Consider the following 22376-nt stretch of genomic DNA (forward strand, 5'->3'; position numbering starts at 1 on the left):
CTGTTTCCTTCTTTAGTGGAACTCATTCCATTTGTTCATGAATAATAGCTACCATATGTGCCTCATATGTTTAAGGCACTGGGCTAAGGAATATGCATACAGTTCCTTCTGTGTTTTAGAAATAAACAGGAATCAGAAGTTACCTGCCCAGAGTCCTCTAATTAGCAGGTGGAGTTAAGGATTTTAAATCTAGGCTTGTCCAACCGCTGAGCCCTTGCCGCTAACCATTTCTTGCTCTGCTTTCAATAACCTGAATAAAAGTATTGCAAGATTTGGGAGGTCCCCAAAACCACCCTCGCTTGCAACACCAGCTGCAATTTTGGCATTCCCACAGACTAGTCTCTGGTTTGGTAATTTGCCAGAAGTACTCAAAAAACTCAGCAAAATCATTATACTCATGGTTAGGGTTTATTACAGTGGAAGGATACAGATTAAAATCAGCCAAGGAAATGGGTGTGTAGGGCAGGGGCCAGAGACACCAAGGCCTGAGTTTCCACTTGTCTTCTGTCAGCGCGGTTATGCCGATAATGCCCGTTTCTCCCAGTTGTTGTCAACCAGAAAAGCTCACCTGAGCCTGGGTGTGTCGTTTTATTGGAGCGTAGTCACTTACATGTGGTTGACTACCCTGTGCCCAGCCTTAGTTCCCAGCTCCTCCAGAGATCATGGCTGTAAGCTCATAGGTGAACAAAGACATTCCAGAGGAGTAGAAGTTCCCTCGCAGGACCCAAGGGCAAAGACCAAACCTTTCTTTGGGCAAGGTTAGTTCGTTACTATACAGGTGTTCTGTTTTTGCTAAAGATTTTACAAGATTATAGCAAAACTATGATTTGGAGCTTGCAGGCAAAGCAGTATTTTGAAGAGGAAAATGTATGCTGAATTTGAGTGACCCATATCTGGATTTTCCGTATTTGTTACTACCTCTGTGTACCACTTGGCTTGTGCTGACTGGGGTGAATGTTAGTCTTATAATTGGTGGTTGGTTAAACCCAACCTCAGGAAGCTAAATAGATCGAGTTTGCACTATTTATGTGCTATGTGTCTCTGTGTATATGGCATTTTCTGTCTCTGGTTCTAAATAGGTATATTTCTATTGCTTTACTATTACATTTCTATAACTTGACCTAGCTTCACAAGATGATTTGGTAACTTACTATGAGAAATGAATCACAGTAAAGTTTTTCTACCTCTCTAAAAATGCCCTCAATTCAAAAGCTCTAAAATCAATAGAAAAAAATTGTTTTGAATTTGTCTTGATGAATTTATGGTTGTGACTTTTTTAAAGTATTAAATTAACTGTTCATCCAGAAAGGCCTGAGGTGTGTTTTTTACAGCATTTCTAAAATATATTATTAGAGTATTGAGCTAGAATAAAATATTTTTTAGTTACACAATCAGTATAAACCATTGGACTTTATTTAATGAAGAATTGGAGTTGATTCAAACTGTAACTTAACCTGGGTTTGTTGTTGTTGTTGTTGCTGTTTTGATCTTTCCCCTTTAGGGTATCATTTATTATGTTACAACTTCTTCTAAACTGGAGGAGTGGCTAGCCAATGAGACAATGCAGGAAGGACTACGTCTGTGTGCAGATCGAAATTATGTTGATGTGGACCCAACATTTAACCCAAACATCGATGAAGACTATGACCATCGACTGGCTGGCATATCTAGAGAGAGTTTTTGTGTGATTTACCTCAACTGGATAGAGTACTGCTCTTCCCGAAGAGCAAAGGTAGAGCTCATGTACTTCATTTGTAACTGTTCGAGTCCTTTTTTTCGGAGATGGAAAGAATATCCCCATTTGTTATTAGGAGGTCAGTTTTTCCAGACCTCCTCCTTTCTGACCATCTGGATAAGAAAACCTTCAGTTGTTTAAAAAAAAAAAATTGAGAGGTTAAGGGGAAGCAGTATTTCACAGATACGAATTTGATTTTCTTCACTCTGGTAATCGTCACTAGTAGGCTAACACAGCTGTCGCTGATAACCTGTTTGCCAGGTTATGTCCCCAAACAACGAATTAATAGAAAGAATATTGTATTTTCGGGAGAGGACATTATCAGGAATGATGTATGCCAGTAAAGTACTTTGAGATGTTTTGCTAAGATCCTAATACTTTATAAAAGTCAGGATTTTTAAAAAAGTGTGTCCCAGTATTATAAAGCATTAGATTTTATTTAAAGGTTTCAGAGGAACACCTCATATACACTCATACTTCATTTTACACTGATTTGTTAAGTTTTGTCTCATTAGAACTATTTAAAGACCTAGAACATATATATTAGTTGAGTTCTTCATCCTCTAATTTATTAGCTATTCCGATTTGCTAAATACCTTTATGTCTTTCTGATAATGAGTGTTCTTTGTTTTTTCAAGCCACTGGATGTAGACAAAGATTCATCCCTAGTGACTCTTTGTTACGGACTTTGTGTTCTGGGACGGAGAGCTCTGGGGACCGCATCCCACCATATGTCCAGGTAAGGAAGGCATTTCTGTTTTCAGGAGAAGCTGTATAACATAAATCTGAATTAGCCTTTCATGGAAGCATTCTATGCTAATTTATTGCAGAACTCTCTTCTGATACTGTTTTTTTATATATCTTTTGCTGACATAATTGAGTTCTCCCTGGTGGTTAATGGCTGGCTTTTAAAATTCACACATGCGTGGGTGACTACTGATAATGAGAGTTTCATGGATTTAAGACATTTTTAAAAATAATCGCCCGTAAAGTTTGATTGGTCTTCTCCCATTTTACATCTGTTTTTCTAATGAGCTACTTCTTCTTGTTTTTCCATATTTCCTTGTAATTTTTTTTGATCCAGAGCATTTATGCTCTTAATATAGTTAACTTAGTACATTAGATTTTTTGGGAGTATATATAAGCTGAATTTCTTGTCATAAGCATCTGAATGAATTAGAACTAAGCAATATTACATATTTTAAATTTCTTTTGTAATTACTACATGTTTTCCATTTGTCCCTCTGTAAGCTTTTGTGGTTATACACTCTTTGTCTGTTGTTTATTTTCATGGACTTACTCGTATAGTGGTTTGCAAACAAGGATCCCAGGTCAAAGGGCCCCTGTCCCTTGTGAGACTGACTCGGGGGTTCTGGTATTAGTATAGTCATTGGACTCTGTATTTGCAAAACACTCCCAGATGATGCTGATGCTCAACCAGATGTAAGAATCAGTGTAATGGAAGTTCTTTGTCAAAATACGTAAACCTTTATCTCCAATCCTAACAGTAATTTAGAGTCATTCCTCTATGGATTGCATGCCCTATTTAAGGGAGATTTCCGTATTTCTTCAATTCGAGATGAATGGATCTTCGCTGACATGGAATTGCTAAGGAAAGTAGTCGTCCCGGGAATCCGCATGTCCATTAAACTTCATCAGGTAAGAAGAGAAGAATTATAACGCGTTACGGGTGTTTAATGGCACTTCTTCATTTGACTTCCAAATTATGTTTCTTAAGAACCTTTTGAAACACGGGAAAGCATGATTTATGACAAGATACTAGATCTTAGAAGCCTCAACCTCTGTTTCTAAGGGTAAATTTGAATATTAATATTGGAGAGTAACTGATCTGGACATGAGCTTGAGAAAAACTGTCAGCAGTGACAAACTAGGAATAAAGCTCTCAGGCCCTTATTTCGGCCTCACATTTCACATAATTGTGATTCAAGCCTCTTCTATAGGCAAATGTTAGCTAACTCCCAATGCAGTGTGGTTAACATCTCAGGAGGGTTATAAGTGCTGCTGTTTCATGTACCATGTTATATAGAATAATAGACGATTAGGACAGATTTAGCCTTACTTAAATAATCCTAGTAGGGTAATAAAATGCAGACCCAAAATACATATCCAAAGCCCTGGATTATTTCAAAACTATATTAGGAAATTAAGTACCAGTATGAGCTACTCTAGTCATTCCACTTAATAGTAGTCATCAGATCTGATGACAGAGACCACATGATAAGCCTCATTAAAATGCATCAGCTGAGCACCTGGGTGGCTCAGTGGGTTAAGCCTCTGCCTTCGGCTCAGGTCATGATCTCAGGGTCCTGAGATTGAGTCCCGCATCAGGCTCTCTGCTCAGCAGGGAGCCTGCTTCCTCCTCTCTCTCTCTCTGCCGGCCTCTCTGCCTACATGTGATCTCTCTCTGTCAAATAAATAAATAAAATCTTAAAATAAAATAAAATAAAATGCATCGATTCTACTCAGATCTGTTTGAATCTTTTCCCCCCCAAATAGAGGGTGAATTACTCCTCAAGTGATTTTACTGTGATCTGAACTGCTAGAATAAAGTCAATGTCCCGTATTATTTAGGAGATTACTGAGAAGGGATATATTATCTGAAAGTCTCTGTGGAAAATGGAATACTCTTTTGAGGATCATTGAGAAAATACACATTTGGGAACAATTAGAGTTGTCTGTCTTCAGACGAGCTTTACAGTTTTGAGCCAAGTCAGTGTGTTTAAATGAAAAAGATAATGACTTTAGATTAAAATGTTTTTAAAACTTCAGAATTTCTCAAAAGGCACTGATTAATAATATATCTGTATGTAAGAAATACTCTTTTATACAGCATGGTTATCTAACACCTCCAGAGTGACATCTTCAGTCAGTTCTAAACATTATGACAGGTATTTTCTCTCCATCTGTCAGAGAAGAAACTGAGGCACAGGGAATTTTTGGATATCTTAGGTCTTTGCCGGTCTCTCCTTACAGGTACTCTTACCTATTGCTGTCCGGTCCATTTCCTTACATGTTCTTTTGGCTGTGGCATTATTGTCTGTGACAGGGTCTCTCTGCCTTACATTTGGCCCAACACATGTGGGCTACACCACTACAGCTTACTTTCAGTAGCCATGACTGACAACAACCGTGACAAACCATGGGGGTAAGGAGTTGGAATCAGGAACCCGGGAGCCACAGAGGGTTGGTGGCGGGGGGAAGATAGAGAACACAAATGCAGCCTGGAAAAGTCCCATAATTTTGATACACCTTTGAGGAGGGCGAGATCGACCTCTGCAGTAGCCAGAAACCACCACTTAGTGAACATCGTTTTGAGACACATGTTGGGTTGCCCATGAGGGACTCTTGGCCAAGAAAAGACAGATGTGTAAATCAGTACTGGGAATCTCCAAAGTTCGTACTCATATATTTACTCATACGTTTCACGAGTTATATACTCTTGAAAACCCAACCCACAAAAGTGAACCATAGGCATATATATTAAAAGATGATTCATACACATTCCTTATAACCCAGCTGTTCCCCTCCTGGATAATTACTTAAGAGAATGTGCCTAGCAGTTTTAGTTGTAATAGACCCATACTGGAAACAACTCACGTGTCCATCAACAGATGAACATACTAACTGTGGTATATCTACGTGATAGAATATTACTTAGCCATAAAAAGAAATGAGCTACTGTTAGATACCACATGAATGAATCTCAAACATTATGCACAGCGGGAGAAACCGGACATAAAAAGAGTACATACTGCATGATTTTATTTATATAAGATCTAAAACAAGCCAAACTAGTCTACAGCCACAGAAAGCAGATTAGTGATTCCGTAGGATGTGGAGATTGAATGCCAAAAGACAGGAAGGAATGTTTTGGGGTGATGGAAAAGTTTTAGATCTAGATTGTGGCAGTGATTACGTGGGTGTGTGTATTTGTCAAAATGCATCTAACTGCACACGTAAAATGGTGTAATTTATTGTATGTAAAGAAAAGGATTTGTTCCCAGAAAGCTAGAAATACAAGATTTCTCTTAACTCTTGCCTCTCAGACAGTCCTTGATAATGTGTGTTTAGCATAGTTTGTAGGTGTTTTTAATTTTTGTTTTTTCCTTTACCATTTTTAAAAATTTTTTAATTCTCCAATTGACTGTATTATGTTTTTACTTTATAAATAAAAATAGTCATTATCTGTGTGATATTTAATAATTGTAGTGTTGTACAGCATATTAGTGCTCGCATATACATAATACCAGAGAAAATGATTTTCATCCCAGTTTGGTAGGTGAAGACTCAACTCAGAGAAATTAAGCAAATTGCCTTTTTCACGTGTTCTCCTGTTCTTATCCTCTATTTAATCATTTTGTAAAACATAAAACACTTTACATCCTTATTTGTTTTACCCTTTTCATTAGTCTCTTTGATGATTACATGGTGGTTAGAACTAAAATAAACTAATCAAAGTCCATTTTGGCTTATAAGTGATACATGAAAAAATATTACAATGTATGGTTGAGGATAGGAATCATTTTTTACTGATCTTTATATCTTCATTGCTTAGCACGAGGGTTGGTTGCCAGTGAATGTAAAATGAATGCGTTTCGTTTTTCAAAAACATACTGTGCTTTGGCTTTTAACTTTTCAAATATATTTTTAAAATGACTTTGAAAACTTTTCCCCAAACTGGAAACATTTTCTCTTTGTATTGGAAAAATAATGAAAAACGTTAAAAAGTGAGCGTGCCCCAAGAATAAGTATTCCCATCACCCTGTACCATTGTATGGCCCTTCCAGGAAGCAGTCACTGCCAATAATTTGATGCATATCTTTTTTGATTTTCCTGAGTTCATAGACATTTCCATCTATATATACAAATATTTTCTTTTGTGCTACATAAAGTGATCTGTAACGTGCCCCCCCCCATATTTAATATAACTTGGATGCTTTCTACATTTTTAATGTAGGAAATCTAATCTATAGTATTCCAGAATATAATTCTTAACTGCAGTTATTCAACCATTTCCCTATTCATGAGCATTCTACTTGTTTCAAATACTTCGCCTCTAAAACAACTCATCCAACCATCTTAAGCCCAGTGAAAAGAAATAATTGAGCAAGATTCATCATACTCCATTTTGGCATGCCTAATAATTTCCAACTTTGTCCATTTTATTAAGACTGTAACTATTGCCTATATCTGCGCTTTTTTTTTTCCCAAAACATTGTACGAAGACTGCTATACAAAGATAGAATTCCTTCCCTAAAAGGAACTGTTTGCTAAAGGAGAGCCCGTCACACGATATCTAGCTCTCTGCTGAAGGCGAGCTCGGCATTTCAAAGGAAGGTCGGGAGGGCTGGTGTCTGATGTACAGAGGTGTCATAAACGCTAGCTTAGGCCACACTCTTTAGAAGCAGAGTCAGAACCCAGGATCCCTGGGCCAGAGACTGAAAGTGTCCTCAGGTGAATTTGTAAGGAAGGGTGGGGAGCAGGAAGGAAGAGGGAAGGAGCTAAGCGAAGCTGTTTCAGCTGAATTCTGGCTTCTCCTGGATTTAGAGGGGTTCTGGAGTGTCCGTGTCAGCAGCAGTTATATGATGGACCTCCGCCCCCTTCACAACCAGGTGGGGGAATAAACCTCCCCTGGCATTTCCTGCTGAGGCAGCCCCATCAGTTGAAGGCAGTTCTAAGAGGAGGGAGTAACAGAGGGAAGTGCACCAGCCCAATAGCAGAAATCTGGGTAAGGTACAAGGGAGATGCTCCACAATCTGGCTAAAAGCTAGTTTTGTAGTTTTGTTTCGTTTCAGTATTTTCTAACGAGACCCTAAGTTCCTTGAGAACAGTGCAAGTATCTGTCTCACTCACTGGCCTTTCCCCAGTGTCTAGCACAGGGCTGCCTGGCAACGTCATAGAAACTCAATTCCCCAGAGAGACTTTAGGCTATAATCACCTTTGTGTTCTTCACTGACCTGTGCTTCTCCTGTAGGATGTCTTGCCTGGAGCTCTCTCCCTTTCCGGCACAGTGCCCATCCCCGTCCACGGAAATTGTCTTCATTCTTGTAGATTCAGTTCAAAACCACCTGCACTGTGTAACTTTCCCTAATCACATCAGCTGGGCTTACAGATTTTTCAGTTAACGTTTGTAATCACACACTTTTTAAAATCAGAATGCTAAATTCTCTTCAAAGATGGGTTAAGTCCTGGCTTAATCATTTACTAACTTTCTAAACCTAGGAAGCAGCGAAGACTCTTTGAGCTTCAGATTTGATATTTACAAAGCCGGTATTACGTACCTAATCTGCTTGGCAAGGTTGTTAAGAGTTGCTGGGGTAGGGTGGGGTGTTGCCTGAATTTTTTACATCTGAAGCATTATTCGCATACACAAGTGAATACTTTTTCTATTCTCATATAGGCCAGCCCCCAGATGTGGAGGTGCATCGTTGGGGAGCTTGCCTTCTTGTACTTACCCATCTCCCCTCAGACACCATACACCGACTGGTCACTTGGCTTGAGTGGAAATGAGTGACTTTACTTGGGTGTAAAAATTTATCAACCTCCCAACTATGAATAGCTACGATTATATACTCTTCAGAACTTTGAATTTGTCTTAAGGTTATGTGCGTATATGTCCTGCATCCCCTGTTAACTTGCAGGTTTCTGAAGTGGGATACATTCCACATAGTCCTTTTTCATCCGTGCTCTCTGCCACAGAATCCCACACAGGAGAGGCCTTAAATAACAGCTTGTGGAATGCAGGAGGGGTGGTTACCTAGACCAAGAGATTTCTCAGGGAAGACTTGACTAGCTTCTTTAGGACTCGGGCCCTTTATCTCCTTATCTTAACTAGAAGAGATAAAATGCATATTTATTGGGATCATTCTAGAGATGTGGCTGTGTGTGAAAAATGCCTCATTAAAAAGGAACACAACTTAGGGGACTTTTATATTGTTTAGCCTTCCTTAACTGATACCAGTGAGACAGTCCTTTATGAGAAAAAAATATGTATGAATGTAGACATGTAAAACCCCCTTGAATGAGAAAAACAAAGAAAATATAAAAATTGGAAAAATACTTGTTTATTTAAAACTTAGAAGATAGGGTTGGGTTGAAGTATTTACAAAAGTAAAGAGCTAATTCCTAACCTGCTTAAATTTAAGGCACTCTGTCTCCAACAATAATAATATGTGTGGATATGAAATATTCATATTAAACCAGTTTTTCAGAATTTTCATTTAGTAACTGCAGAAGCCTTTATCATTTATCTGGAAGTCCTTCTTTTTCTGTAAAGTATATATTTTTTATTTCTCTGTTTAGGATCATTTCACTTCTCCAGATGAGTATGACGACCCTACTGTGCTCTACGAAGCCATTGTGTCTCATGAAAAGAACCTCGTAATAGCCCATGAAGGGGACCCTGCATGGCGGAGTGCGGTCCTCGCCAACTCTCCCTCCCTTCTTGCTCTGCGGCATGTCATGGATGACGGCACCAATGAATACAAGATCATCATGCTCAATAGACGCTACCTGAGCTTCAGGGTCATTAAGGTTAGTTTTTGAGGCATTTATTTGTGTCTGAAAAAAAAAAGTTACATAACCTTACCCCAAGTTTAGAAAGGGATTGAAACTTTTTATAGAAGAAAAATGACCATACTACATTAGCATTGATTATGAGCGCTTAATTTGATTTATTTTCCAATCTATCCTGTCCTCTGAAATTTTTTCATGTGCCATAAAGTCTTAAAATTTTTGCTTATTTCCATTTTGGCAGTCTTTTATCTATTATATATACACTCTGGGCACTGTCTCTTCTTAAAACATCAACACCATATTGCTAATCTGATTTCCAGGTTTCAAAACAATGCCATAGCTTGTACTTTTTTTGGTTTTTGCTTGTCTTTTTTTAAAATTAGTTTCAGAAGTAGAATTCAGTGATTCATCAGTTGCATAGAACACCCAGTGCTCATTTCATCACACGGCTTCCTTAATGCCCATCCTCCAACTTCCCCACTGCCCATCTACCTCCCTTTGTTTGTTGCTTTTTTAAACATCTCATGGCCTCAGGAGACATAATTTCTGAAATTTTATTTTAATAGGTTATAATGATTCACTTTTTATCTACTTCATCTAATCAGCCTGCAAGGTCACAAACATCCTTTTAACTCTGAATATTTGTTACTTCTGATTTCTGTCAAATGTATCTGTTATCTCAGTTGCAAAACCCAGTGCATTGTTAATTTGGAAAACTTGATATTTTTACCAGACCAGGGAAAAGAGTTCTGCATGTGACAATGGAAAATTGATGAACTTCTATTCAATTGTGACCAACTTGTATTTGTTTCCTACTTTTTACAGTTGTACAGTTGTGTCTTTTGTATCCCTCTGATTTATACTCTTCTGTTGATGTGAATTTCATTCTTGGCCCCTTAACCTAATTCCCGTGTGTTCTGGTTTTCAGGTTAATAAGGAATGCGTTCGAGGTCTTTGGGCAGGACAACAGCAAGAGCTTGTGTTTCTACGTAACCGTAACCCAGAGAGAGGTAGCATCCAGAATGCCAAACAAGCTCTGAGAAACATGATAAACTCATCTTGTGACCAACCTATTGGCTACCCAATCTTTGTCTCACCCCTGACGACTTCTTACTCTGACAGCCATGAACAGCTGAAAGAAATCCTTGGGGGACCTATCAGTTTGGGAAATATCAGAAACTTCATAGTGTCAACCTGGCACAGGTGAGCTGTGGGGTTGCATATTTCAGTGGTCCTTCATCGAGGCAGTTCACTTAAGTATCACCTAGAAAGCTTACAGAAAAATACAGATGCCATAGCGCAATATAAACCTATTCTATCAGGAACTTCAGAAAGTCGTCTGAGCAATTTTTACCTTCAGACTCTCACTAGATAAGTCTCATGTCCAACTCTGATTGCACTGATCAAGCATTTGGTAGAATCTTGAATAGTTCTCTTTAACTTTTTTGACTCTGTATTGCAACATTAATGACACTAGTAGGAGGTGTGGGTCAACAAACAGCAAGTTAGAGAAGAACCCAAGACACTTGAAGAAGTTGCTCACCTTCTGTTTTAGTCCAGTGTGCAGAAGGGTGAACATGCTGTACTTGCTCAAACTCCTCGGTATGTAACACTATTGCCATTTTAACAATCAGTCATCGCTCTGATCTCGAATCTGTAGTGTCTTCAAGTATGCACACGAATTTTTTCTCTGCCTTTTGTCTTGTAAATTATGGTGTTCAGTATAGGAACATCATAGTTTGGTGGATGGTGAAGAAATATCACAGAGTATTTTTTCAATTTCTTATTGGCTTTTGTTTAGATCCTTAAATAACAGAACTTAGGGAAAACAGAATGTGGGATTAGGGTGGCAAACTCTCAAGAAGGCATTTTCTTCTAGGCATACTAAAAAAAAAAAAAGTCTCACATTTTAATATCAGTCTCTGTCCAACAGAAGGAAGAACATAAAGCAGAGTGGTGTTCAAAATTTCTTTTAAAAAATTATCTGTTTTGCTGGAATTGCCTTAAAGAGATTGATTTCTCTCTTCCCTCGAGAGAAATGGTAATAGAGATTAAGTTCCTAGCTGTCCTGGTTTCCAGAGGACTAAGAAGTGTCCTGGGAAGCAGGACTTTCAATGCAAAACTGAGACAGTTGTGGGCAACCCAGGATAGTTGGTCACCCTACATTAAAAAAAAACAAAAACACAAAAACCAGGAAAAATGATTGCAGCAGCTCTCTCCCAAGTTTGCTACAGCAGAAATGAGGGGTTTTCAGGGGTTATACACGTCAGAGGCACTGAGCAGACCCTGGCAAGAGTCCTATTTCCACCTTAATGGTACAGTTTTGTTATGTGCGGTTCATTACGACTAAGGAAAGATGAAAAGATTGGGAAAAATGATGCACTATATGAAAGTGAAGGTAGATTGGGGAGAATTAAAGCGGCGAGAATAAGGAGAGGATAGTTCTTAGGCCATTCTTTGAAAATATAAATGCCTTTTTTTTTTGTTTCTAATATTGATTGCACATTAGTAGCATTAAACATTCAGAATAGCTTGAAGTAGACTAAAACACCTCGCTTGAAGTGATCATGGGATAATGCTGCTTCCTCTGGTGTTTGTTCCTAGGTTAAGGAAAGGCTGTGGGGCCGGCTGTAACAGCGGGGGCAATATTGAAGATTCTGACACTGGAGGCGGACTGTCCTGCACTAGCAACAATGCAGTGAGCGCCAGTGACCCCCACAGCAGTGTGTCCCAGGGAAGCACTGGAAATCCAGGGCAAGGGTCAGGAGCCGGACTCCATCCACCGGTCACATCTTATCCTCCAGCACTAGGTAATGTGAAAACAAAATTATGTATCTAAGTTAGCCTCTTAGTGTGCGTGTATAAAGAGAATGATGTGTTACCAGAGTGCCTGGGTGGCTCAGTCAGTTAGGCGTCAGACTCTTGATTTCAGCTCAGGTCATGATCTCAGGGTGGTGGGATCAAGCCCTGAGACCCATGGGCTCTGCACTGGGCATGGAGCCTGCTTGGGGTTCTCTCTCTCCTTCTCCCTCTGTCCCTCCCCAACCCCCTCCCTCACGGGTGTGTGCTCGCTTTCTCTCTCTCTCTCTCTCAAAAAGAAAAAGGAATTCTGTATTACCTACTTGGAAATATGTAAAAAGAGTATTTTGCTTGATTCCTGGTTGGACGTTATCCTATTTATAATTAAATATATGTATTATTTGGAATATCACATTTTTTAAAGGTTAATAATATTTAGTATCATCTATTTAACTTCTCTTTCACTGGACAGTGGTTTGGTTTCTTCTGAATGTTACAATAAACTTTTTGTAATCGCTGTTTTCTTGGGCTAGAGACTTTTAAAATACAATCATTAAGTCAAAGTTTATGAGAATATTTAATATTTATGGCACATAATGCCAAAAATCTTTCCAGCAAGTTTTTGTTTTGTTTTGTTTTTTACCAATTGGTACTCTCCCAGTCATACATCAGAATGCCCATCCTGTAAATTTTCACCAGCTTTGGAGTATTCTCATTTCTCATCTCTGCTCCCTACTTGCTTGGAGGGAAGGGGAAGGGTGATCTTTAATTCATTGTTTTAATTTACATTGCTCTGATACCCAAGATTGGAAAGTTTTAAATGAGTTTATCACCGGTTTCCCTTTTTGAGGTACCTATTAAGTCTCTTGCCTATTATTCTCTTTGGTTATCTTTCTCTTTTTCAAATTTAATTTCAAGTTAACATACAGTGCAGCACTGGTCAGGAGCAGAGTCCCGTGGTTCATGACCCACATAAAACACCCAGTGCTCATCCCCATAAGTGCCCTCCGTAATGCCCAGCGCCCATTGAGCCCACTCCGCCCCCCACCTCTCTCCATCAACGCTCAGAGTCTGTTATGGTTTGCCTCCCTCTCTGTACTAACCTTATTTTAACTTCCCATCCCCTGTTCATCTGTTGTTTTTTAAATTCCACATGAGTGAAATAATAGGATATTTGTCTTTCTCTGACTGGCTTATTTTGCTTAGCATAATATCCTCTAGTTCCATGATTATCCTTTTCTTATTTGTATATTCTGTGTTTGAGTTCTTTGTCAGTTTTCTGTACTACAAATATCTCTTCCCATTCTATCCCTGGGCTTTCCATTCTCTTCCTAAGAAGGGTGGTTCCTCTTCTTTTGACAAAAGTCTTTTTAATTTTAGTGTAGAGCAGTTTACTGATCTTTCCCTTTATGATTAGTACTTTTTGTATCCTAACTTAGGAAAATTATTCCTGTCCCAAGGCATGACAGGTTTCTTTGTTTTGTTTTTTTGTTTGTTTTGTTTTTACTAATTTACCTTTAACACAAAATCTGTAATCCACCTGGTATGCAGTAGGAATCAGATTTAATCTGTTTTCATACAGCTAGTTGGTTGATCCAGTGCTGTCTTTTCCCCTACTGCTTCATATGAATGAGAAGTCTTAAGACATTTGTTGTTTAAAAAAAAAAAAAATCCAATAGCATTGGAATTAAGACTCTAAATAGGTGTATTACCAACATTTTTTATGTTCTTTTGTAACTTCTTAGTGAAAAGCTAGAACTTTGATTGTGCTTTCTTAAATGCTCTTATTTTGATCAGCTCTGTATTTTCAGATAGAAAGCACATGGAGCAATTTTTTCAATATAGTTAATTATTTCATAATCTTCATATTACTGTTATAAGTCAGGAAAAAGACAGACCAGAGGAATCATATCAAGCCATTTGAAAAAGGACACAGAAGGACCTGTCATTCCATACCACTGATAATTCATATTTAGTAGTAACCCCCTAATGGATATGAAAATTACAGTGTGGAATCACCATCTCTCTACAGACTGTGTCGTTTGTCATTGGAATGGATTGAAAGGACATTAATTCTATACTTTGAGAAGTGGTAGTTACAGATCCTACCACATACTACCTCCTTAATAAATATTTCTTATGGTCGCATTTCCATGAGATGTTTCATTTCTGAAATATTAAAGAGGTATTCTTATTATTCTGAAGTATCTCTGTGGAAGATATTTTAGGATTCACCTCAGTGTTAAATCCTGATATTTGCAGAAATCATGTGTATCTTGTTTTTTTTGTCCCAGAATTTTAATTTTAAAAAGCATTAGCAAATTAAAATTATTAATTCAAAAGCACACAAGATAACAGTTCCCAGATATTTATTTCTTTTTGACAACATTAAAAGTTTTAGGTATGGGGCACCTGGGTGGCACAGTTTGTTAAGCTTCCAACTTTGGTTTTGGCTCAGGTCATGATCTCAGGGTCAGATCAAGCCCTGCGTTGGGCTCCACATCCCGCTAGGGGTCTGGTGCAGATTCTTTCTCTCCCTCCACCTCTGTCCCTCTCTTAACTTGTGCTTGCGCTCGCTTGTGCACTCTCTCGTTTTCTCTCAAATAAATCTTTTTTTAAAAGTTTTGGGTAGAAATACAAACTTTTTTAAAAGAAATTTTAGGTATAATTTAAATTCAGTGAATTGACCAAGTAATTGGGGGGAAGCTCTTGGAAACTATAAAGAAAAATAAACAACCCTGTGTTTGAATCATCGCACTTAGAATGGGCCTGTTGTTTGTCCTTCCCTAGGCACTAGCCACAGCTCCCACTCCGTGCAGTCCAGCCTGGTCAGACAGTCCCCCGCTCGCGCCTCAGTGGCCAGCCAGTCCTCTTACTGCTACAGCAGCCGGCACTCGTCCCTCCGGATGTCCACCACGGGATTTGTGCCTTGTCGGCGCTCTTCCACGAGTCAGATATCGCTTCGAAACTTACCGTCCTCCATCCAGTCCCGCCTCTCCATGGTGAACCAGATGGAGCCTTCCGGTCAGAGCGGCCTGGCCTGTGTGCAGCACGGCCTGCCTTCGTCCAGCAGCTCCAGCCAGAGCATCCCGGCCTGCAAACATCACACTCTCGTGGGCTTTCTTGGGACCGAGGGAGGTCAGAGCAGTGCCACTGACGCCCAGCCAGGCAACACCTTAAGTCCTGCCAATAATTCACACGCCAAAAGGGGGGAAGTGATTTACAGAGTCCAAGTGAGTAAGCACGCGGTTCTTGTGCTGTTTGTGTCACTCATTTGTTTTGTTTTGTTTTGTTTTTCTCATGTGTTGAGTGAAGCATTCTGGTGAAAACACACCTTCCGAATAATTAGTCTGAAGACTAGGACACGTTTGAATGTTGAGAAAAAGTTTCCGCCAGCATAAGAACCAAAAGCAAGTAGCGTTTCAGTGGTGACTTTTGTCCCTACTCAGCTGCCATCGTGTGGCCATTGTGGTACGGTCGGCCAGTAGGCTACAGGGAATTCAGGAGGAGGCCCTTCAGACTGTTGCTTGTTCAGTTATAGGCAGTGGAGACACGGGGAGTCTATGAAAGAAATTTTGTTTGAGATTATATAATTTGTCATCATCAAGAAAAAATTGAACTGGAAATGACCCATATTTATTTGCAATATAGATTGTAGATCCCAGTCAAATTCTGGATGGGATCAACCTGTCAAAAAGGAAGGAGCTGCAGTGGCCTGATGAGGGTATTCGGTTAAAAGCTGGGAGAAACAGCTGGAAAGACTGGAGTCCTCAGGAGGGCATGGAAGGCCATGTAAGTTCTCTCATGAAGCTGACCCAGCCTCTCACTTTCCTGTAGCCTGACTTGTTGGCGTGTGTTTAGCTAATTTATGCTTATGTTATTTTAAATGTACCTTTTCACTAAACAGAATTACTACCCGTAAGTGTGAGTGAATTTTGTGACTATTTTCCAGGTCTCTGCCCCTCACTGACTGTATTCTGAATCAATAGGTGATTCACCGATGGGTGCCTTGCAGCAGAGATCCAGGTACTAGATCCCACATCGACAAGACAGTACTGCTGGTCCAGATTGATGATAAATACGTGACTGTGATAGAAACTGGGGTACTAGAACTTGGGGCTGAAGTGTGAGCCAGTGTCGGATGACTGCGGTTCTTTGCCCTCTCCGTTCCAAGCCGTTGGAAGAAGAGAGGAGAGCGTGGAAGGTGCCTGCAGGTATCCCTCGGCTCCGGTAGGGGAGAGACGGGGACGGAGAGCGGGCTTGGTTCTGCGCCTCGCCTTCGTCCTTCACGCCGACTCCTGTCACTGTCTCCATCCCCAAATAAAGCTGAAATATTTTTTTAAGTTAGCTGCCGAGAAAACATTCTGCATGAAGGATAAAGTTCTGTTAAAAATACATCCTTAAAGAAAGTTTTTTCCTATGTATTGCCTATGCTTTACATCAACAAACTCTTCATTTCTAAACTATGATCTCATATTTTTCTAATTTCTTTGCCAAAAATAATTGCCATGTTTTGTCACAGAACATGAAATCCATTTACCTTGATTTTTAAGAACAGACCAGTGTAGAAACCTTCAGTTTGACATTTAGCCGTCTGAACGTTTAATGTACAGCGAAAGAGACTATGAACAGACATAGATTTATCTTACTCCTTGAGCGCTAAAAACTTTATTGAGAAAACTGCACTAATTTTTTACAACAATGCACTAAAGTCTGAGATTTCTCAGAACGTTTATTTATATATAAAAATAAAATACCATTATTTAAATTGCCTTTGGGATTAAGCCCTTCCCTTTCCCTAAAACATACATAGCAGGAACTGTGCTGCTCCTTTTCTGTTAGAGTCTGTACTTCATGCCAGTCCACTGGGTGTTTCCTTTAAAAGCTCACTAGATTGGAAGACACTCTTAGCTTCGCCTTTGGCATTCCCCAGCGATAACAGCGCATCGGTCCTGTGAACACTACTGCCAGCTCCTGTGTCCACATGTCAGATGAGCCCCAGCACCGCGTGTGCCCCAGGCCCTCAGCTTCTCTGCACTTGGGGCAAGCTCTGCCGGGGTCCGTTCTGGGAAGAAAATATTTTTGTTTTTCAAAGACGAAGATGAACATCCAGGAATTTAAAGAAAGAATTGATTGCTTTTCTTTTAAGAGGTATTAGCTCTTGAAGGGACTCACATGCAGTTCAGTTAATCAAGTAAAATTTTTTCAAGCGAAATTCTCCAAATGGTGCAGTTCTGATTGTTACATCCCTCTCTAAATAACCTTGCCTTTTATTTGCTCCTGTCTTCTTTTTCTATTACTTGAATTTTATTTCCTGTAATTTATAGTATATAGGTGTAATTTGAGATATTTATAACTGTGAAATTGACTTAATATGTTGTCTCATAAATTTTATTGGTTTTTTTTTTTTTTTAAAAATCTGTGTATTCAGGGAAATCTATAATTCACATTTACAATCGGGCTGGGTGGAAACTGCAGTTTAGATTTAATTTCCAACTTTAGGCATTTTTTAGAGCCTCCAAAAAACTTTCCCCTTTTGGGTGAAACTCCAAAGACGACTCTGTGTCTCGTGTGAGCATTTAGGAGCAGCCATCTTTCTACCCCGCTGCGAGTAGGCGGTGAAAAGGAGCAGGTGAAATTGATTTTAGTCGTACAGTTGAGCGGATCTAGCGCGCCCGAAGTGTTCCTCGTTCAGCGCGTGGCACTAGCCAGATTCCCAGTACGCACTGGCCACACGTGCCTGGCGGCTCCCGCATCGGACGCCAACACTTCAGTAGAAGGGAGGAAAACTGAGGAAATCAGTAGCTAAGAATACACCACCCGACTGCATTTTCGTCTGTAAGGCCCTTTTCTAATTAAAAATTTTTGTGGTAATTCAGAACCCAGTGTGCCTCGTGCTGATGTTTCCATACTTCACACTTCGCCAAATTTACTGTTTAAAAACATTTGTTGAGTGATTTCCTGAACCTTTGCACAAAGGGTACCTTTGCTAAATTGACCAATTAAAATGTATTTTCCTGATAACTGTCGTGACATTCTGTATTCCGTATTTGCCTCATTTTGGCAAATCTGCAGCACGTCATTAAGGTTCAGGCTGTTAATTTTTTTTCTTCTGAAACTGAATATATATGATCTGTCTAACCATCTATGTTTATTTAAGATATTCTCAAAGGAGTTATGATTCCCGCTGCTTGTTCTCTTTCTGAAATGAATATGATCTTTTCGTGGCCATTACCTAAATGGGAAGATAAGTGGAGCCCTTTCAGTCTTAAGTAGAAGATAATTCATTTTCCTACACGGGGGAAAGAAAATCTAAGCTTCAGGTGATTCAGTCAGAAGAGTTAGAATTATTTGTATTCCTAACCTCGTACCCCCAATTTTTAAACACATTGCATACTCTAAAAATGCAAGACTAGATTTTATACAAAACATATATATTGCATCTTGATTTGGGGTAGTACCTATGGACTTTCATCTCAAAGCAAGTCGAATTTTATTATCAGATAGCCCTTCCGTGAATTTATCAATTAGGAACCCCTAACAGGAGCCCTGTTCTTGTTTTTTTAAGTCTAAAACTGATAGTCTTTTGAAAGTCAAAATACTTTTCTAATAATTATGTCAGAGGAAGCAGTGATCATTGAAGGAAAGGTTCTTAACAATAATTGGACCTGAGTGATTACATACATATATACATGCTTCCATTAAGTAATTGATCGTACTGTCTTATTCTCCCTCCCAGCCCACCTTGGAGAACAGTGAGCTGTTTGTCAAGATTCCCCAATTAACTTTCTTCATTTAGTGTGGAAGACTCGAGTATACATATGCTAGTGTTTTTAGTTCATAATTGCCAAAACTTTCAGAGTTCCATAATTAGAAAATAAAAATATGGAATTAAAATACTAGCTTTTTACACATTTCTCTTAAACAGAGTTTCATTGGTATCTCTCTCGTCTTTTTCTTGTTTGATTTTGTTTTTCCTTCTTTTGAGAGAGAGTCCTGGAGTAGATTATAAATTGTTAGCTTTTCCCCCCTTATTTCTTCTCATTCAGTGGCAAAAATCACTTTATAACTCAAAATTAAGCTTTTAGTTAATCTTCCAGCATATAACTTTGGTGTGAGCCCTCTTTTTGCACCACTTTAAATACTTGATAAAACTTTAAATGTTCACTTTTTTCTAAAGTATTCTTAATTTTCCAAGAGTCTAGATTCATGTAAGCTGTTGATAGCTAAGGGGCTTGGGAGAGTAGGTGGTGAGGCTGTGTATTTTTCAGGTAAGAGGAAATTAATTACCTTTCAGGAAATTAATGAACAGACTTCATCAGTGTTCTTCATTCTTTGAGTTTCTATTATAGGAAGATGAGCTTCCATTAGATTTGAAGTAGTTTTAAAAATATTTCAAGTATATCTGAGATACTTCTACTAATCCTCGAAACAGAGATAGTCAATGTTTCTATCCTAAGTAAGGTGTGGAAAATTACTCTGTGTACCAAATGTCAGGCAATGAAAACAGCAAGTTTTTACGTAGAGACCAAGCTCATTAGGGAGATGTGTCTTTCTTCCCGAGTTGCTTTATTTTTCTATCTTCTAACAATATATTAAAAAAAAAAAAAAAAAAAAGCCTCTGATCTAAGCAAGGGTAGCTTAGCCTTAATAAATTCCACTTTGCTTCCGAGCAGCGTCCTTCTGCCTGTGCTTAGAAACTCTTCGTTTGGCAGATTGTTGCATTGAGTCCCTCATCCAGAACAAGGTCTTTCAACTGAGGATTTGCCCAGGGTCTAAAATTATCTTCTTCTTTTAGTTAACTTTCAAAACTCTTTCCTTCTAAATAAATGACTTGAGAAAAAGATACCTTAGTAATTTTGCTTGAGAAGTCTTTGAATTTATGTTTACAAGCTATTGAACTACAAACTGCTGCCCAGATTCATTACTTTTTGTTTATCTTCCTCATTCTTCCATTAATATAGACAGTCCCCCACCCTTTTGTTTAAGCCCTCAGGCTTCATTCTTATTCTTTTCTGTAGTGTAATATCATCACGCAAACTTACTTTACCTGGACACAGACCCAGTCCATTTTCCTTTGATATGATAAATTGTTCAGGTAAGGTATACAAAATCAATTTTTATTCCAGAGGCTTTTCTTGTAATTCTAAAATGAGTGGAAAAACAATGTCAATCAAGGCGAAAATGGTACATGGAACCTGTAAATGGCCTATGAACTTTTGGTTTCAGTCTCATGTGGAAATTGAGTTTTATTGATCTAGAGAAAGAGGAAAATCAGATAGGACCATGTATTTGTGCAGCATAAGTTTTAATATCACATTGGTCATCTGTAGGGGTTTTTACCTAAGTATTTAAAAACCAGCCTCTCACTTCTTCATTTCTCTATTGAAAAAATCTGGTTGGTATACACCTAGGACTTCTCATTTTTAACTTGTGAAATGTTTAGGTAAGAACTGTGACTGGAAAGGAATTAATTATTATACAAATAGATCTGGTAGGTATGTGAGTGGAGCATTAATTTTGCTTGAAACAAGTATATTTGCTGCTTTGAATCACCTCAGCAGAGTCATCTGTCAAGAAGTATGTATGATAAGAATTTCTCCTTACTGCCTATCGGCCACATGTTCTTTCTGACGTAGAGTAGATAAGTTCTGTTTGCGAGCTAGACTTTAATATCTGCCATTTTATGGAAGCAACGCAACGTTCTTTCGGGGCACGAGAGCCGATGGGGGAACTTCATCGCGAGGTTACATGACCACTCTGTCCTAAGACTTATACCTATTATATAGGGTCAGAACTTTTTCTTATGCCTCAGCTCTGCACCTGACGATTTATGACTCGGTGGGGCCACACTAGAAGAACAACAGTCGTGTAAGATGGTGGGAGGGTCGGATGCTCGGGTGTTGCTCTCACAGGTGACGTGGTGCCCTGGATTCCAAACAGAGTAGCAGGTAGAAAATGAGATGGCTGCTCCAGATGACTCCTGGGTTTAGTGTGACTGTGGTTAAACAAGATTTTTTAATATGTGAAGCTTGATTCTACAACCAAAATAACAAAAATGTGGGGGAAATCATGTCTGCTTATGCTTTTTAAAGCTTTCAGTTTAAGTAAAAATAAATTGTAAAAACTGATTAAGCCTATACAATGAGCTCTGCATGAGGAAATGGAAGGAAGAAGACTCACAGTGGTTCAGGAAGATCTGTGTGAGGAAGGAAAATGGGTTTCCCTTTTCTGATCATGGGCTCTGAAAGCATTCATTGCCTTTACCAGCATTCAGTATAAACCAGAGATAAGAATACATGTACTTGCGTGGGTCTGTGAGTGTGTGTGCGTCTGAGTGTTTGTTATTCTAAATAGCTTGTAAATATTGTAGTTGTTTAAAATGGAAAATAAAAGCTGAGATTGTTTTTTTTTCTTTGCAAATATATTGCATCAAAAATACAGTATTGACAGTGGATAAAACACTGTGGAAATAAATTTTTTTTCATTTTGCCTTCTGTCCATTTTTGTCAAATTAAGAAAAATTCAGGTATACCATATTAAGCTCTGCATTGTATATTTTGAAACATGTACTTGGTCCTGAAATAATCATTTTAATCAGAAGCTTTAATCACAGGCTTGATTAACCTGTGATTCAGCTTAAAACAGAAATACACATATTTCATATTAAAAGGATAACTTTTCATACTTGGTAGAAAGACTGTAGTTTAGGTCTTGAATTTATCTGATGTGTCATATTAATGATAGTATTAGATGGGACATAAGGGATAATAAAAGTTCACTATGTTACACTAAGTTACAGCATAGAAAAAGAGGTGAACATTTGGATTATAGTCATCAAAATCAGGGAGACGCTAACCTGGGACAAGCACTAGCTCACTGTTTACGTGTATAATACCTAGAGGAAGTACAAGCGGACTCAGCAGGAATAGATGTACTCAGATCACTCAGGAAGCCTTTAGTGAGTCATTCTAACTATTGGTAACGACCAGAACTGCCAGGCTGCACGGGATGCGCCATCTGTGTCACAGCCCCAGACAGTGTGCTGTCTCCCACGGCCCCCCGCCCAGGATCACAGGGGCACAACTGGAAATGTAGTGGCATTTAGTCTTATTTTTTCCAGAGACAGGAACTACCTACTGGTTAAAGGAAACACGTCCTCAAAGAAATTCTTGGTACGTGAATTTAGAGCCAGAGATTCAAAGGGGGGTTGACATGAAATTTGAGTCCCATAAAATATATCGTTCTTAAAGTGTAGTTAGTTTACTTGGGATTTTTCCTCCTAAAGGTTCCAGAAGTTCGGCTG

General features: G+C 38.8%; 1 protein-coding gene across 4 annotated transcripts in view; it reads left to right on the forward strand.

The window, feature by feature from the left end:
* Positions 1-21563, forward strand: part of PCNX1 (pecanex 1) — a 159265-nt gene extending 137702 nt beyond the window's left edge. For all 4 annotated transcript variants that reach the window (XM_044230297.1, XM_044230298.1, XM_044230299.1 and 1 more), the window contains 9 exons: positions 1502-1732; positions 2374-2474; positions 3244-3394; positions 9059-9289; positions 10200-10474; positions 11876-12081; positions 14861-15303; positions 15722-15862; positions 16060-21563. In XM_044230297.1, coding sequence (XP_044086232.1) covers positions 1502-1732; positions 2374-2474; positions 3244-3394; positions 9059-9289; positions 10200-10474; positions 11876-12081; positions 14861-15303; positions 15722-15862; positions 16060-16200 — 1920 coding nt within the window. In that variant the 3' untranslated portion in view covers positions 16201-21563. The remainder of the gene's footprint in view (positions 1-1501; positions 1733-2373; positions 2475-3243; positions 3395-9058; positions 9290-10199; positions 10475-11875; positions 12082-14860; positions 15304-15721; positions 15863-16059) is intronic.
* Positions 21564-22376: the final 813 nt, after the last annotated feature.

The sequence above is a fragment of the Neovison vison genome, chromosome 13 (genome assembly GCF_020171115.1).
Source record: "Neovison vison isolate M4711 chromosome 13, ASM_NN_V1, whole genome shotgun sequence".
Lineage (NCBI taxonomy): Eukaryota > Metazoa > Chordata > Mammalia > Carnivora > Mustelidae > Neogale > Neogale vison.